General features: G+C 42.7%; 1 protein-coding gene across 1 annotated transcript in view; it reads right to left on the reverse strand.

Moving 5' to 3' along the window:
* The window catches only part of GLMN (glomulin, FKBP associated protein), a 394,839-nt gene that overhangs the window by 135,359 nt on the left and 242,672 nt on the right, over positions 1 to 16,808 (reverse strand). Inside the window, exons 14-16 of the mRNA XM_078646323.1 lie at positions 1,782 to 1,823; positions 1,599 to 1,672; positions 1,327 to 1,411 (exon numbers count right to left, since the gene is read on the reverse strand). Coding sequence (XP_078502449.1) covers positions 1,327 to 1,411; positions 1,599 to 1,672; positions 1,782 to 1,823 — 201 coding nt within the window. The remainder of the gene's footprint in view (positions 1 to 1,326; positions 1,412 to 1,598; positions 1,673 to 1,781; positions 1,824 to 16,808) is intronic.

The raw sequence follows: 16,808 nt of genomic DNA on the forward strand, positions 1-16,808 counted from the left end.
CCACCCCTCCCCTAGCTGGACACGATCTCAGGAAGCTGTAGGGCCCTCATGAGTCCTGAGGCCTCTAAGGGTCCCTTCCATTTAGAGGGTGCCCTCGCTGCCCTGGGATCAAGTAGAAAAAGAGAAGCCAGATAAAACAGCTAGGGAGACGGACTTAAAGCCCAAGGCAGTGGTTCAACTCATCACTTGGAAGGAAAGACCTGTCTCATCTAATCACTCAAATAGAGGAAGAGGAGAAGAAGCTGGTAGCCCCTGGGCTGGGGGCATGACTCACTTTTATGACACCGGAACAACAAGATGGAGCGTCGCTACCATCAATGCCTTGGCTCGCAAAGGATGCAAAAAATCACAGGCAAATGGATCAAATCAATTGGCCCACACTGATGAAGATTCACGAACCCTTGCGAAAGACCTATCTTATCTCCACTCAAAAGAATGGGAAAACTTGCTGGCCTCGTATCGCTACAGAGCACCTGAAAACTCATGCCCCACTAGAGTTCGCAAAGAGGAACCCAAAGGGTCCCAAGATTCGCTTTGTGCCACCGCACTTTGTATCTTGCAGAGCTCTGTGGATGCAATGTCTTTCCAAACCCACAAAGTGGACATACCGATCAGCCTCCTGAACACACTAGCTTTGTACGTAGCCAGAATTGATGAAAAGATTTCAGACATATGCTGCAGAAAATACCCTAGGAATCTTCAAAAAGCTCCTGGACACAATGCCCTAACAAACCCATTTTTAAACAACCACAGTATCATACATTGACAGAAAATAAAACAAAAGGTATAAAACTTTAAAATTACTTGTACAAATGGATGCAGAACATTTGGAATACAGGTTCGAAGTAGGAATTTGGCAAACTTAAGCATCCAATCTGCAGACTGAAACGTTTTGCAGATGTGAGAATTGATTGACAGCAGAGAAAGACAAGGCAACTTTTTCACTGAGAATAGCTGCTTTTATTTTAAGATGAAAGCTCCTCTTACACTTAGATTAAGTCAAGGCCACGTTTAGAACCACCAAATCTGGGAGTATCAGCTTTGCAGAGTAGTGAAGGAAAAAACATTTTGGAAAAGGCTTAAACAGCACCACTATTTATATTGTGATACACACATTAACTGCATGTTGTAGGAAACATAGGCACTTGAACCGCAGTACAGTAAATTATCTTTTAGACACATCTTCTGCGAGAGCACAAGACCCTTCAGTGAGAGTCATTCTCACAGCATAAAAACTTGAAACCACCATACTAAAGGCAAATTATTTGGGAGTGTTACAAAAGCAACACTTGGTATTTAAATTAGGTTACTGAAATACAATCTCACCTTTAGTGATAAATCTATCTGATTCTTGATGTTTTGAATAATATAGCCTTCCACACCAGCATGATTACTCGTCTTCAACAAACACCTGTAAAGTAAGTCATGATTACATTTAAGAATGTTTAACAGCTCACTGGCTGCTTCTTCTAATAAACAACCCACAATTAAATGTTTGAAAACCCCTGTATTAAATGTATACATTATTGTATTACTAGTAATAAAAAAAACAATAATAACAAAATTACTACAACTATTAATGATAATTCTTACAGTACCTGAGTAGCTTATATTTTCCCCCGACTTCAAATTTGTCAATATACATCTGCAATATCTTTAAACATTTCTTTCTCTAAAGACAAAATGGAAATGTGAGACAATAGTGATGGACATCTAAACGTTAAAAGTAAAAAGTCATGCATGTCTGTAACAGTGACATACATACCATGTTATATACATACCAGATGCTCAATCGGGCAAAGTGTCATCACTTTCACTAAATCCTGCATTTAGAAATAAGTGCTCTGTTACTGTGGTTTTGAATTAGTATGGTAGGCATAAACAATCACAATACAATTCTGAAACAAAGTGTGAAACAGAACATTTTCAAAATATATCAATAAAAATAAATGTACAAACATCATGATTATTACTTGTTTTATTCTGAAGATCAGCGTTCTACCTAAACTGCTGAACTCTTCACAATAATTAGTTTACTATTACACTTGAAGGACATGGGGTGTGTGAATACACAAGAAGTAATTTGGATCATGTCTCACTCTTATTTGTGATCAGCTAAATAATATTTATAAGGATGTCTACATGGGTTGTATGTCGGAACCACACAAGCATTTACTATGCCTGCCTTAACAACGTGGTCCGAACCACAAATGAGTCTTTACAAAGTGTTTCTTTACCAAGCAAGTCGCTACAACGACTTGCCTTAGGGAAAGCACTGGACATTGGGATAGTGTTCTTTGCTATTGCAAATCCAGTCTGCGCAACAGAAGGGAAAGTGTTGGACTTAAAGTCCAACATCAGTCCAACAACTCTTTCCTTAAGGCAAGTTTCTGTAACGAATTGGGTGATAAAGGAATACACTGTAAAGACGCATTTGTGGTTAGGACTGTGTTGTTAAGGTACGGAGTGGTTCGACTGCGATGGCTGTTTCCAGTCTAACTGTGGCACATTCCACTTTCTTTGAAGAAAAATCCATAATTTTAAATTCAGTACAACAATAAAGAGACTCCTGTCCATCGAATTTAATGTAAGAGGGGATTTTAAAACCTCAGAGGATGGGTAGGTACTGCCTGACATCGGTATTGCAAAGCTAACTGCTAGTATTGTATAGGAAATAAGAAAACGAGTTACTTACCTGTAACTACGGTTATCCAGTATGGGTATCTTTCATAGATTCACATGCCTGAATCATTCCCCGTCGTCGAGGCGGGAGTCCCACGGTAAATAAAATATATAATAGCAGTGCCTAAAATTTCTTGTAGTAGGCTGGAAAAGCCTAAAGGCCTAACTAGGCCTCAAAACTTAGCAGCCTATCTACATCATTATGTAAAAAGACCTGAAATATTAGCCTCAGCCAATCAGCTGACCTCACCCTCTAGAACCTTCCCTGCTCAGGCAGTTCTCCTCAGATTTTCCCAGCACAAGTGAGAAGTAGTATCCATAGCCAGAACTGCCCTACCGGGGAGGAGGGTGGGTGCATGTGAATCTATGAAAGATACCAATACTGGATAACCGTAGTTACAGGTAAGTAACTCGTTTTCTTATCCAGTATTAGGGTATCTTTCATAGATTCACATGCCTGAATCAGAATAGCAAGCAGTAACATCATGTCTGTTGATAGAGGAAGGTGGGAGACAAAGAAAATATAAATCAATCCCCACACAACCAGGAAGGTAATAGAGTACAAAACATGTCAACATAACATATGCATCAAAACCTTCAAATATAACAGATAGGACAGCATTATAAATATGTAAAGTTTAAAATATATAATCTTTCCAACCTTAGTGAAGAAGATGCTGCAGCACTGCATCACCAACAGCTGTGTCATCTTGAACTGCCGACTGCAGACAGTAATGTTCGGTAAAAGTGTGCACACTTTTCCAAGTAGCAGCTCGGCAAATGTTCTCTAGAGTCACTCCAGCGAAAAGGGCCGTAGATGTCGACACTGTTCTTGTGGAATGAGCTTTGACCTTCCTTGATAAAGGTCTATTGGCCTTGTCGTGACAGAAGGTAATTGTGGAGGACAACCACCTGGCAATAGTTGCTTTTGTGACAGCTTGACCGAAGGTGGGTCTTCCATAGGCAACAAACAGTTGTGTAGATTTACGTATGTCTTTTGTCTTTTGCAGATAGAATTTCAGACATCTTTTGACATCTAGAGAATGTAAAACCCTTTCTGCAGGAGTTTTCGGATCCGGGAAAAAGGTTCTAAGTTTGACCGGTTGATTAATGTGGAATTGAGTTGGCACTTTAGGAATGAATTTAGGGTTGGTCCTAAGTGTAACAAAGTCCTTAGAGAACTGCAGAAAAGGGGGAGTAATAGTGAACGCCTGTATTTCACTAACTCTGCGAGCAGAAGTAAGAGCCAACAGAATTGCAACTTTCCAAGTCAGAAACTTCAGTTCCGCTTTATGGATTGGTTCAAAGGGCCTTTTAAGAAGTTGGGAAAGGACTACATTAAGATCCCATTCCGGAGGAGGAGGACGAACTGGAGGAAAAACTCTGAAGAGTCCTTTAAGGAATTGTTTGATCAAGGAGGAAGAACATAAGGATGGTTTGTTGGAGTTCTTCCTGAATCTGGAGATTGCTGCCAGATGTACTTTAATGGAAGAAAAAGCTAGACCTGATTTAGCTAGAGAAAGCAGGTATGGAAGGATAGCTTCAGGAGGAGCCTGCAGCGGATGAACGTCATTATCTCCACACCATGAACAAAACCTCTTCCACTTGAAACGGTATGTTTTGATGGTACTTTGTGCACGTGCTTGCGACAATATTTTCCTGCATTCCGAGGGAATGTTTAGGTCTTTGAACTCTAGGAAATCAGGAGCCAAGCGTGCAAGTGCAGCGATTGAGGATCTGGATGTTGAATCTGACCGCCCTCTCTTGTCAGCATCGACATAGTCGGTTTGAGCCGAAACGGAGGCTGTTGAGACAGCAGGAGAAGCTCTTGAAACCAATATTGTCTTGGCCAACGTGGAGCAATGAGAATGAGAGTGCAGTGTTCCCTCTTCATCTTTTGCAGGACTTTCGGAATGAGCGGAATCGGAGGATAAGCGTACGCAAACATTCCGGTCCATCTCATGAGGAGGGCGTTTCCTCTTGACCCCCGTCCTGGGAACCTGCTGGCATAAAACAGGCACTTGCTGTTTTGCTGCGTGGCAAACAAATCCAGCGTTGGTCTCCCCCAAAGGCGAAAGACTGTGTCTACTTGATGTTGTTCGAGTTCCCATTCGTGACAGTCCACAAAAGTTCTGCTGAGACTGTCTGCTAGAGAGTTTCGAATCCCTTGAACATGCTCTGCTTTGAGGGATATGTTGTGCTGTAAGGCCCATTCCCACATTTCCTGAGCTTGCAGTGACAGGGTAAGAGATTTCGTTCCTCCCTGTTTGTTTATGTAGAACATGCTGGTGGTATTGTCCGTGCGCACCAGGACGGACGAATTCACGATCCTCGGTAGGAAAGCTTGCAGGGAAAGAAAAATGGCCCTGAGTTCCAATATGTTGATGTGCATCTGTTGGTACTGATGAGACCATCTTCCCTGGATTTGAAGGTCCTGAAGGTGACCTCCCCAACCTTCCATGGACGCATCCGTAGTCAGAGTGTAGTCCGGAATCTCTTGGAGGAAGGTGAGGCCCTGCGACAAGTTGCGTGTCTTCGACCACCAGAGAAGAGCCTGTTTCATTTTGACAGTGACTTTGATGCGGTCGTCGAAAGATCCTTCGACCTGCTTCCACTGACGAAGCAACTCTTCCTGCAACGGTCTCATTCTGAGTCTTGCCATAGGAATGAGATTGATCGCAGCTGAACACATCCCCAGAAGGGAAGCATACATCCGAACTGAAAGTGACTTTTTTGCGGATATTTGTTTTGCCAGTTTGACGAGCTTGTTTTGACGCTCCTGTGTCAAGTATGCCTTGCACTGGCATGTGTCCAAGACTGCACCCAGAAAAGTCAGTCGTTGATGAGGGTGGAGCTGAGATTTTTGAGAATTGAGGGTCAATCCTAGGTTCGAGAACAGTGAAAGTGTTTTGTTGACTGCCTCCATGGTCGAGTGACTGGTGGGACCCTTTAACAGCCAGTCGTCGAGGTATGGGAAAACCTGGAGTCCCAGGGACCTCAACATTGCAGCCACTGGAGCCAGGCATTTCGTGAAGATTCTGGGGGCCGATTTGAGGCCGAATGGGAGGACTTTGAATTGGAAATGGACGCCGGCCACTTGAAACCTTAGGAATTTGCGGTGGTTGGGGTGAATAGGGATGTGAAAATATGCGTCTTGCATATCCAGAGAAGCCAGAAAGTCTCCTTCGTTTAGACAATTCAGAATGTCCTTCAACGTTACCATGCGGAAACTCTGTTTCTTTAGATATTTGTTGAGTTTGCGCAGGTCCAATATTGGACGCCACTCTTCTGAATTTTTCTCCACAAGGAAGAAACGTGAATAAAAGCCCAGCCCTTTCTGAGAAGGATGGACTAGTTCTATTGCGTTCTTGCGTAGCATCTTTAAGGCTTCTTTGAAGAGTAAGCGCAGGCGAGGGGGAGGGGGACCCCTGGGCGGCGTTGTGGGAGGCTTTTGTAAAAACTCCAAAGTGTGTCCCTTGCTGACCAAATCTAGGACCCACTGATCTGAAGTTATCTTCCGCCATTGATGATAAAAGGCGGAAATCTTGGCGCCCACGGGAAGGGAAAGAGGAGTGGCCGACATCCGGCAAAGCTCATTGGCGCTTGTTAGAATCTCTTCTTTGATTGCCTGAGCGCCGTTGTCCTCCTTGCCGAGAGAAAGAACCAGAAGCAGGCTGCCGGTTAGAAGATTGGTAGTAGGGTTTGTTGTAGGAAGATTGATACTGTCGATTTTGTTGGTTTGAATAATTTCCTCTGGAGGAGTAACCACGACCTCTTGCACCTCTAAAGGACCCCCTCTTGTATTGCAGGGTTCCCAGAGATTTCGCTGTATCGGTATCGGTTTTTATAGCCAATAAAGCGTCATCAATGTGCTTTCCAAACAAGGACTCACCATCGAAAGACATGTCCAAGATTTTGGTTTGGACCTCAGGTCTAAAGGTGGTAGCCTTGAGCCAACCTTGACGTCTAAGGACAATTGCTCCAGCCAATTGTCGAAAGTTGGTATTAGAAATGTCTAGGGCGCAATCAATAATTTCTGAGGCCGCCCTTTCACCTTCCTGCACAATTCTGCGTACATCCATCTGTTGATCCTCCGGGATCAGCTCAAGATATTCTGAGAGCTCAGACCACATTTGCCTGTCATATCGAGCCAGGATAGCTAAGGAGTTAGCCGCTTTAATGGATGCTGCTGCGTTTGCTGAAAATTTCTTCCCAATGGCGTCAAGCCTCCTTCCCTCCTTGTCAGGTGGCGTTGAGATGGGAGCAGAAGGATTCTTGGACTTTTGCTGCGCAGCCTGAGAAATGACCGAATCCGGTCGAGGATGGCCGATCAAACAAGCAGGTGTATCGGATGGTGCTCGATACTTTTTATCAATCCTTTGTAAAACTGCTGGAATGGAAGCTGGTGTTTTCATTATATTGAGGCCTTCCTTCCATATATAGTCAATAATAGGTATGGCTCTGATCACTCTCCGATACCCTTCCTTAAAGTCATGTAAAAAGCAGTCCGACTGCTCAACTGTGACAACCAATTGAAATCTATTAGCAGCTCTCTGCATAATATTGTGAAAACCCCCAATATCTTCAGGCGGAGAGTCTGAAGGACGGGGAGGAGGCGGAGAAGGTGTAGGGATGACATAATCCTCCCAAGGGTCCACTGGAGTGTTATCCGGTAATTCTCCCTCCTCTCTACTTTCGTCACCATCAGAGGACGAACTGTCCACAACCTGAGGAATTGGCGAAGTACGTGGCTGTGGAGACAAAGGAGCTCTTGGCGACGGAGGTCGTGGCACAGTAGCCGGAGCAGATGACCCAGCGGGCGCACCCTCATTGGGTGGAAATCTCTGTCGATAATCTGCCAACATAGCTTGCAAGTCCTGTATTAAGGAAGTAGGCAAATGTGTTGTGTCCTCAGACCGAGGAAGTCTAGAATGAGGTGACTGATATGGAGTGGAGTAGACGTCATGCGTATATTGCTCCTGAAACTCCTCTTCATCATCCTCTTGAAGTTTAATATGCAATTGAGAAGGGTGACAGGCAATCCCAAAGGGGTCATCATCCTCTTCTCCTTCATCTGACTCTCCTTGCATGTATGTCTCCAAAATGTGCGATGGCAAGAGCGGAGAAATATGTGAATAATCCTGCCTTTTGTAAGTTTTCATTTGAAAATGAGTGAATTGTATCTTTGCTGGCGGGGAACCGTGCAGCCGATGAGCAGAAGTCCCAGTAAACGGATTCTCCGTCGACGGCGCTGCCAACGCTAAAGATTTTGCCGTCGACGAGGTCGTCAAAGGTATTGACATTGACGAGTCCTTCGATGTTGAGATTGTCGATAACGCCGTCATCGACGAGGCCGTCCTCGGCGGGTCCCTCGTCGTCGAGACCGTCGCCGGCGTCTTCGTCGACGAGTCCCTCGTCGACGGGACCGTCGATGGTGTCTTCGTCGACGAGTCCCTCGTCGACGGGACCGTCGATGGTGTCTTCGTCGACGAGTCCCTCGTCGACGGGACCGTCGATGGTGTCTTCGCCGACGAGTCCCTCGTCGACGGGACCGTCGATGGTGTCTTCGTCGACGATCCCTTCGTCGTCGGGGTCGTCGATGGTGCTCTCGTCGACGACGCCGTCGTCGACGTGTCCGATGTTGGCGTCTTCGTCGACGAAATCTTCGTCGACGAGGTCGTCGATGATGTCTTTGACGACGAATCTTTTGGAGACAATGTTTTCGTCGACGACGGCCGTGCGGTCGTCGACGGAGCAGACGTTTTAGTCGATGGAGCCTTCGTAGAGAAGGATTTCAAAGACTGTGACTTGGTTTTTGATATCAAAGGTGGAACAGACATCAAAGGTGACGTGATAGCTGAAGTGGTAACCACAGAAGTAGAAGAGGAGGTAGAAGTCCAAGTAGTAGTAGGTACAGACACCAGAGATAAAGTTTTGGTCTGGGTAGTACTCACATGTGAAGAAGCCGATGCACTCTTAGAGGGTTCTGAAGCTTTCTGAGAGGATTTCAACATTTTCTTTCTCTCAGGAGAAGCATTGTCCGTGGATCTAGCTCTCTTGCTAGAAGTTGAGGCTTTGTCCTCCTCATCAGTGGATGAAGACTTTAGCCACAAAAGAACCCTTGCCTCCCTATCCCTGATGGTTTTCTGAGGGAAGGTACGGCAAATTCTACATTCCTTCACCACATGTGAAGGGTGTAGGCAATAAATACAATCCGAGTGCTTGTCATCCACATGGACTCTCTTCTTGAAGCAGGTTCCACAAGGTTTGAAAAGAGCTTTCCTTTCAGACATTTTAAGCTTGAAAATCCCAAAAACTGAGTAGGCACTCAGGGAGACTCCCTTACACACGAAGTGCGGTGAAAATCTGAGGAGAACTGCCTGAGCAGGGAAGGTTCTAGAGGGTGAGGTCAGCTGATTGGCTGAGGCTAATATTTCAGGTCTTTTTACATAATGATGTAGATAGGCTGCTAAGTTTTGAGGCCTAGTTAGGCCTTTAGGCTTTTCCAGCCTACTACAAGAAATTTTAGGCACTGCTATTATATATTTTATTTACCGTGGGACTCCCGCCTCGACGACGGGGAATGATTCAGGCATGTGAATCTATGAAAGATACCCTAATACTGGATAAACGAAGGAATGCAAAGTATAGTTTTAAATGAGAATAAGATGCATTATTTGAAGGAATTTATTAAAAGGCAACAAATGTATGTTTCAAGGAGAACATCTACAATGAAATTTCAAGCAAACTATATATGATGCAGTATAACGTATAGATTTGGTAAATACTGGCATGAATATGAAATAGTGAAAGATTGATTATGTGGTTAACAGAAAACTAAAATAGATAACTTTTTCCACTAAACTGTACATTATTAAAGATGTAGTGTCTGCTTGTGAGTTGAACATATTCAAAGAAGAACAACGGTAATGCGGATGCGAAGACGAGAGTTTACCTATATTTATAATCCTATCCAGCAACTTAGCCTAGGTATGCAGCTGAGGGTGTAAGCTGTTTTACTGGACAGATAACTCATTCAGGCAAGCATTTTGAGAGGCTTCTGGGATGTAACGATTACTATCTTAGGCTGAATGCATTTTCCAGGTAAGCCCTTCTCTTCAGCTTCCCTAGGATGTATGGTGCTGGCAAACCAGGTTCCTGTAAGACATGTCCAGTTTCCTGCCTGCACTCAATAACATTGTTTATATCAACTGCGTGCAGGAACTGACAACATTCAACAGCCTTTTTTGCACACTGTTTTTCGGATGTGTGGCAGTTAAGTTGGCATTTGGGATATAATTGTGGTGTCCAAAAAACATTTCTTTATTCATATCCTGGAGCCCAGACTCTCCCCAAATGAAAAAAAGTGATCTCTCCCCCTAATTACATCTGTCTTTTATATTACTATTTAGCCTATAGTATCTGTGATGACGGTGCTTGTGAGGTGTTATGTTCATGTCTGTGTTACAGTTAGGTTTCGGGTGCATCTCTAGCAGATTTAGTTATGTCATTGTGGGGCCAGAGTGTACGAAGCCACAATTCTAAACTGTGTGTATGTCTGGTAAAAGGGCAAATCCTGCAACTTCCATACAGGTAGTGGTCCATGAGCCTGGGAAGTTCCCAAAGAGAGAGGTGTCTGGGGTAGTTTGCAGTAGTTTTTGGTCTTATGTGCACTAAAATGTATTTGAGGTTTCATCCACATTTGAAGGTGAATATCAGATTCTTATAGCTTTTGTTGCCAACTATTATGCATGTGCCAGTGCTTCATGATGGACTTCTGAAGGTTGTTGAATGTCAGAAGAGGAAGTGAAACATATTATTGTAGACACAGGAGTTATTGGGTACGTTTCCAAGAGTGTTTTCCCTAGGTTTATTGCGAGCACATTTATTTGCTCTATGGATCAGCAGGATTAGCAGGATATTGTCTCTGTTTAAGCCTGGAGGCAAGAATGTCTGCTTGTTAGTCAAACCTAATAAGAGTTGAACAACTGTTAATAACTTGTAAAAACTGCAAAAAAAGACAGGTTTCCTCTAAGTGATATAAGTGTTGAGTCTCATGGTGCAGTGAAGAGTTCCAGTCAGTGTCTCTAATGCAGACTTGCATCCCCAACTGGCATCTCTGGGGAATATCTTGAGGTCAAGGAAGGCGAGGCTGGTATGGCTTATGCAACTGGTGAATCTGAGATGATGTTCAAAATCATGTATCCATCCATGAAGGGAAGGCCGACAAGCCTAAATCTCCTGCCCACAGTATGAAGATAAAGTGATATGTCCTTACAATAATTTTGAAAATAATAGTCTTGTTGAATATGTATTTTGTTTCAAGCTGGTGCATATACAGATTTACTAGGCTCGAAGCATATGAACCGCACATTGAAATATTTGTTAGTAAAGGTATCTTCAAATTGAAAGTAATTCTCAGTGAAGGCCAAGGAAAGAACAGTCCTTTATGAAGGAGATGGGGATGAAAGGTGTCCAATTTCCCTTTCTCAGGCGCTCTGCAGTGGTGCATTAAGGTAGATGCCATGGGGAAACGCATGTATAAATGTTTCTACATTCAAGATGAGGATACTTTCCTATGTAGGATCAAATTCAATGTTTGGAAGTAAATTCAGGACTTCTTAAAAGTCCTTTAAATATTAAGGTATAGTCAGTCAGTCAAAGATCTTTATTCGGAAAAAAATAAATCCATAAAAGTACACAACAATTGTTATGACATGCAATACAATACAAGAAATGAGACAAATGGCAAATATGATGATATGACTGATGTACAAAAAGTGCAAAAACATTTTTTTAAAAGAGACAAGGCAATATATACAATCTAAAAAAATTCTTCAAAATAGCGACAGTTATCCATACAGATACATATACATATATATATACACAGCTTAAAACATATAACAAACAAAGGTGATATAAGGTGCAATATGCAGATTGTGAATTCCTATCAATCAATACTCAAAGTAGCTCGTGAGCGAACAGCAGCCTTTAAAAAACAGCTCACTCTAAAAATAATTTCATCAGTACCTAACATTAACAGATTCCTCATAGCAATCTTAAAATCAACCAGATCGTGTTTCCTGCAATAAGGCATTAAAAAGTGCATAGTAAACAATTTATAAAAATCACAGAAAAACATGAAATGCATGAGGCTTTGTTTCATACACAGGTTACAAGGACAACCTAGTGTTTCCAAATGTTTATTATAACCCAGTGGAAAATTTAACAAATTTACTATACTGCCGTCCCGGAAACGGAATAGTAAACTTCTATTCCACCTACCAAGATTTAAACGTAGGTATTTCCGGGGTGGGGCAGTGTAACTAGAAATGAGCTCTGAATAGCCCAAATATTTGGCAACTGTACATTTAGGGAAGTGTATCCTTTCCCGTTTCTCTCTGTACAGGTTAAACAAAGCCCCTTGAATACACTTCTTATGAGAACGATCAATAAGGTTGGGAGATGTAAACAAATAGCCATACCCAACATCTATTAAGCTTTCTTTTACTGCTTTTAACCATGGTATATAATGTGCCCTATCACATTTTAAGCAGTCTAATATTATGTCTTGGGTCAATATGGCTGCCGGGTTCGTCCATAGCTTTAACCAAAAAAGGGCAGGCCTTGATCTAACAAAATCCTCAATATAGGGGATGTTTAATTCACTATGACATATGTAATTTGAAGCACATATAACTCCTCCCAACGATTTCCGACAGAATCTATTTTCTTCCGTCTGGATATGGAGACAATTTGTATATCCCCATACCTCGGCACCATAAGTGCCGGTAGGGATGCATTGTGTTTGGTAAATCTTAATTAATGGTGTTATTACATCCGCATGGTTGGGTTGGCGTAAAGAAATTATGGAGTTAATGGCTTTACCAAATTTGTTTCTGGCATAAGAAACATGCGGTTGCCATGAACCGCTGTTCGAAAACACCAGCCCCAAATATGGAAAAGTGCATGTGCTATGTAAAACATTCTCCCCTGAGGTTATCCTTGTAATTTTATGCTTCTTTGGGCCACAGGACATAATAAGGGATTTTTTAAAATCTGTACTTAAACCCAGATCAGCCATAAAGCTAACGAACCCTGAGATTAGAGTACGCAGGGCCTTTGGAGTGCGGCCCATTAGGACCGCATCGTCAGCATAAAGAAGGGTGGGTAACGGCATGCCCTTAATATAAGGTACATCTTTAGTTAGGATTCCTAATGAGCTGCTCAATTCATTAATATATAAGATAAAAAGCAGCGGGGCCAGGACGCAACCCTGTCTGACCCCCTTGTCAATTAAAATATCATCTGAAACTTCACCATAACAGTTAATGCGCACACGGGCTCTTAGGTTGCTGTGAAGGTAAGATAGGAAATGCACCAAATTTTCATCTAGACCATAAATAAGAAGGGCAGTCCATAAACGGGAGCGGTTTACAAAATCAAAAGCAGAACTCAGGTCCATAAAACCAAAATATAAGGGGGATTTTTTGGCAATTGTATATTTGGCCATTATCAGGTTTAAATTTAGGCACTGTTCTACCGTGCCCACCTTACTACGAAACCCTAGCTGACTTGGGTGAAGAATAGAACTTTCCTCCGCCCAAGTTCTAATTCTTTTAAAAATTACCCTGCCCAATACTTTCAAGGTGTTATCAATCAAAGATATTGGGCGGTAACACCCAGGGTCAAGCCTATTACCTTTTTTAAAGATGGGGACGATAGTGCTATTTGACCAAGTTTCAGGGATGGATTCATTTGTTAAATTGTTAAAAACATTGCATAATAATGGAGCCCAGAAATTAATTTCACATTTTAATTGGTCGATGGAAAGACCATCTGGGCCGGGTGCTTTATTACTGGCGGATTCAGTAATAGCATCCTCTACCTCAAGCAATGTGATGTTTAAGGGAGTTGGAGGAGGAAGGTTTACTACAGGGTGATCAGGTACAGTATAAATCGTTGAAAAATGCTCCACCCACGCAGGTCCCAGGATATTACAATTGATCGATGTTATATTCGAACCAAGTGATCTTAACTTCTTTACCTCCTTCCAGAAACCCGGGGTGTCTTTTAGGGCGGCTGAAAGTGCTAAAGATTCCCAATGACCTTTAACTAGTTCATTTGATCTAGTGCGCAGCGTGGATTTGTATCTTGCTCTCAGAAGCCTTACCTGGGAAATATCCTGTGGTTCGGCCATGAGAGCAACCCTTAGATCCCGGTTTGCCTTTGAGCAAGAGGCATCAAACCATTTTGGGGCTCCCTCAGCTTTCCTTGATGTTGGCTTGGAAATTTCGCTTTTTATTGCGGAGCAGAGTTCCCCAAAAGATTGAATCAAGTTGCCCCCGCAATTATCGATATCTAGACAGTCCGAGATCAATACAGGATATTTCCTAATTACGGTGCCCAAAACACCTCTGTTATCCACACCCCTCCAAACAACCCTTAATCCATCCGTTGTCGCCGCCAAGTTAGCTGCGCCGATTTCCCTATATGATGTTTTCCCCCTTGATAATTTCAAATGAATCACAATTGGGTAGTGATCACTATATACATTGCACACTACCTCTGCCTTTGATAAAACATCGGCAAGGGAAGATGAAACAAATATATAATCAATAGTTGTTGCACTCCCATGACCGATGTATGTAGGGACTGGTTTAGTGCTTGTGTCGTTACCAGCAAATTCCATAGAGTTTAAGAGTTCTCTAGTTGCAAGGAGATCGGATAATTCTACACCTCTCCTGCATGGGGGATTCTTTAAATGGATGTGAGCATTAAAATCCCCTCCTAAACAAATCCCAACCAACTTCCCGTATTTATGCCCCTCTATTATATCTTCGAAAAAATTAAACAAGTCTAAAAAATTACGGTTCGGATGGGATAAAAAATCATTATTATAAAAGTTTATCAGACATAATTTTACCTCTCTTACATATACCAGTGCCATAAAACTTGGGATATTAGTTTGTATTGCTTCTATTTTTACCTCTGCTATTATTTTTATCCAAATTGATAAACCCCCACTTGGACGGCCTAAGGGTGGGGATGGCACAATACTGTTGTGACAGCTATACCCTTCTAATAACAGATTAGTTGTACTCCAAGTTTCCTGGAACATTAAAACATCATAACAATTTACCCAATCCTTCCAAGCTTTGTTTTCTAATTTTGCCCTTAGCCCTGCAATGTTCCAACTTACAATGGACAAATTCTCACAAACACGAGGACAAACATCATAAGTGACAATAGTTGTTAAATTAGACACTTGATCACATTGAGGGATTAATGGCAGAGGAGGGTGGGGCAATGACAAGACCGTCCCAGAATCTACAGTCTTTAAAGAATCATCAGCAAAGGGCAACACTGCAGCAGAATCTTCCAGAATTGCAGGCAGTCAATCTAAAGTGCCCTGGTCTGATAATGCTGAGAATCTATTATATAACGGGAATGTTGGTGGTGATTGCAACAATCTGTTGGGGGGGTCTGTAAAAATAATTCAGAGGTAAGGGGGTCACCACGGTAGATGGACCATTCTGAATATTCTTCCTGTTTAGTAAATATTTTACTAAGCCCGGATTCCTGAAGCTAATTGTGATACAGTCCCCATTGATATTTTTAAACAGGGGACCGACCCAGGTCACCCGGCGAGCAGAGAGAATTTCATTTGTTATATCGTAGCCAACCCCCTTGTGCTTAGTTAACCAGTCAATACATTTGTTGTGTAACTGTACCCAAGATTCGCTTTGGCCCTCCCTAAGTGGTGGTATACCGGCCAAAACCAAGACATAAGGGCACGACTCAGGAGGAAGATGTAAAGCTGGACCTTGATGTTTTATTGGTCTATTATCCTCAGGTTGAGCCCTGTGCTGGCCAGGTCTGGTAGGTACTTTCTGCTTAGCTGTACCAGTAGGGGAGATGCTCTTTTTGGTAATGTTTGTGGTTTTAATCAGACCGGAAGATGGTGGAGGAATGGGAGGCGGGATTTTCAAGATTTGTGGAGAATCATTTTGCTTTGTGTTAGCTTCCGCTGGTGTCAAGGGGGGAATGTTAACAATTGGTACCCCTGTGGTCCCTTGAATTTTAGCTAAATCACATTTTTTATTAGGCTCTCCGTTGGATAGAGTACTAGTAATAGACTCTAAATCTTTTAACAAACGGTCGCCTCTAATTTGGTCTAGACAGACCATCCCTTTCCTCTTAGCTTCATCATTTTTTACAAGAGTCTCCAGTCTGTCAAACATTTTAAAAATAATATTAAATTGTTTCGTCATTTGACCTTCAAGTTGTTTAAAAATTGTATCTGCAACAGTCTCTATAAGGTTTCCCTGTGATTTAAATTGATGAACATTTTCAATAGGAAAATCCGTCTGTGTGCAGATTGAATTAGTACCATCATTTGTTATCACGGTATCACAATGTTCCCCTATATCCAAACAAACTGTTGGGGCTTCTGTTTGACGCTTTTTCCCCCTAGGCCACATACTCTGTGGGGTAGGCTGATTAACACTCCTAGGGGGCTGCTTCCTCTTGTTTAAAACAGTCTTTGCTGGGCCCCTTTTACGTTTTGCTCCTGCAGTCTTAATATTTACAGTTGAGGGTGCAGAATCGCTAGCAACATCAGTAGCTATAACAAGGGTGTTTCCTTCTTGCGATGCAATAGATGAGCTCGCCGCAGAGCTAGATTTTACTATAATTACTTCTGGCAATAGGGGTATAGTGTGATTAGGACTTATAACAATGGTCGATTGGCCATTACTTTGAGAGACCAGAGAAAATCTCCTTTCAGTCTCAGCGATCTCATTAAACGCATTTTCCAGGAGACTCTCAAAGGAAAGTTGTAGTGATGCAGGGGCTTCGGTAATCTTCATATCCATATTAATTGTACTAGTGGAGGTGTTGTTACGTTCCCCCATAATGGACGATAAGTCTCACCTTCCAATGGAAGTTAGATGGGTGGCCCGCCCGACCACTGCTGACCTCTGAGGGCCTCAGAGGGCCCGCCCTTTGCCCGGGCTTAGCCCGGCGCACGCCCGCGCGCGTCCCGCGACGCGGACGAAGCCTACGCCTTTTGAAGCGCCTCCGGGCGCGCTGTCAGGCGGAAGTGTAAATTGCAAACACAACAG

This window comes from Lissotriton helveticus, chromosome 1_1 (genome assembly GCF_964261635.1).
Source record: "Lissotriton helveticus chromosome 1_1, aLisHel1.1, whole genome shotgun sequence".
NCBI lineage: Eukaryota > Metazoa > Chordata > Amphibia > Caudata > Salamandridae > Lissotriton > Lissotriton helveticus.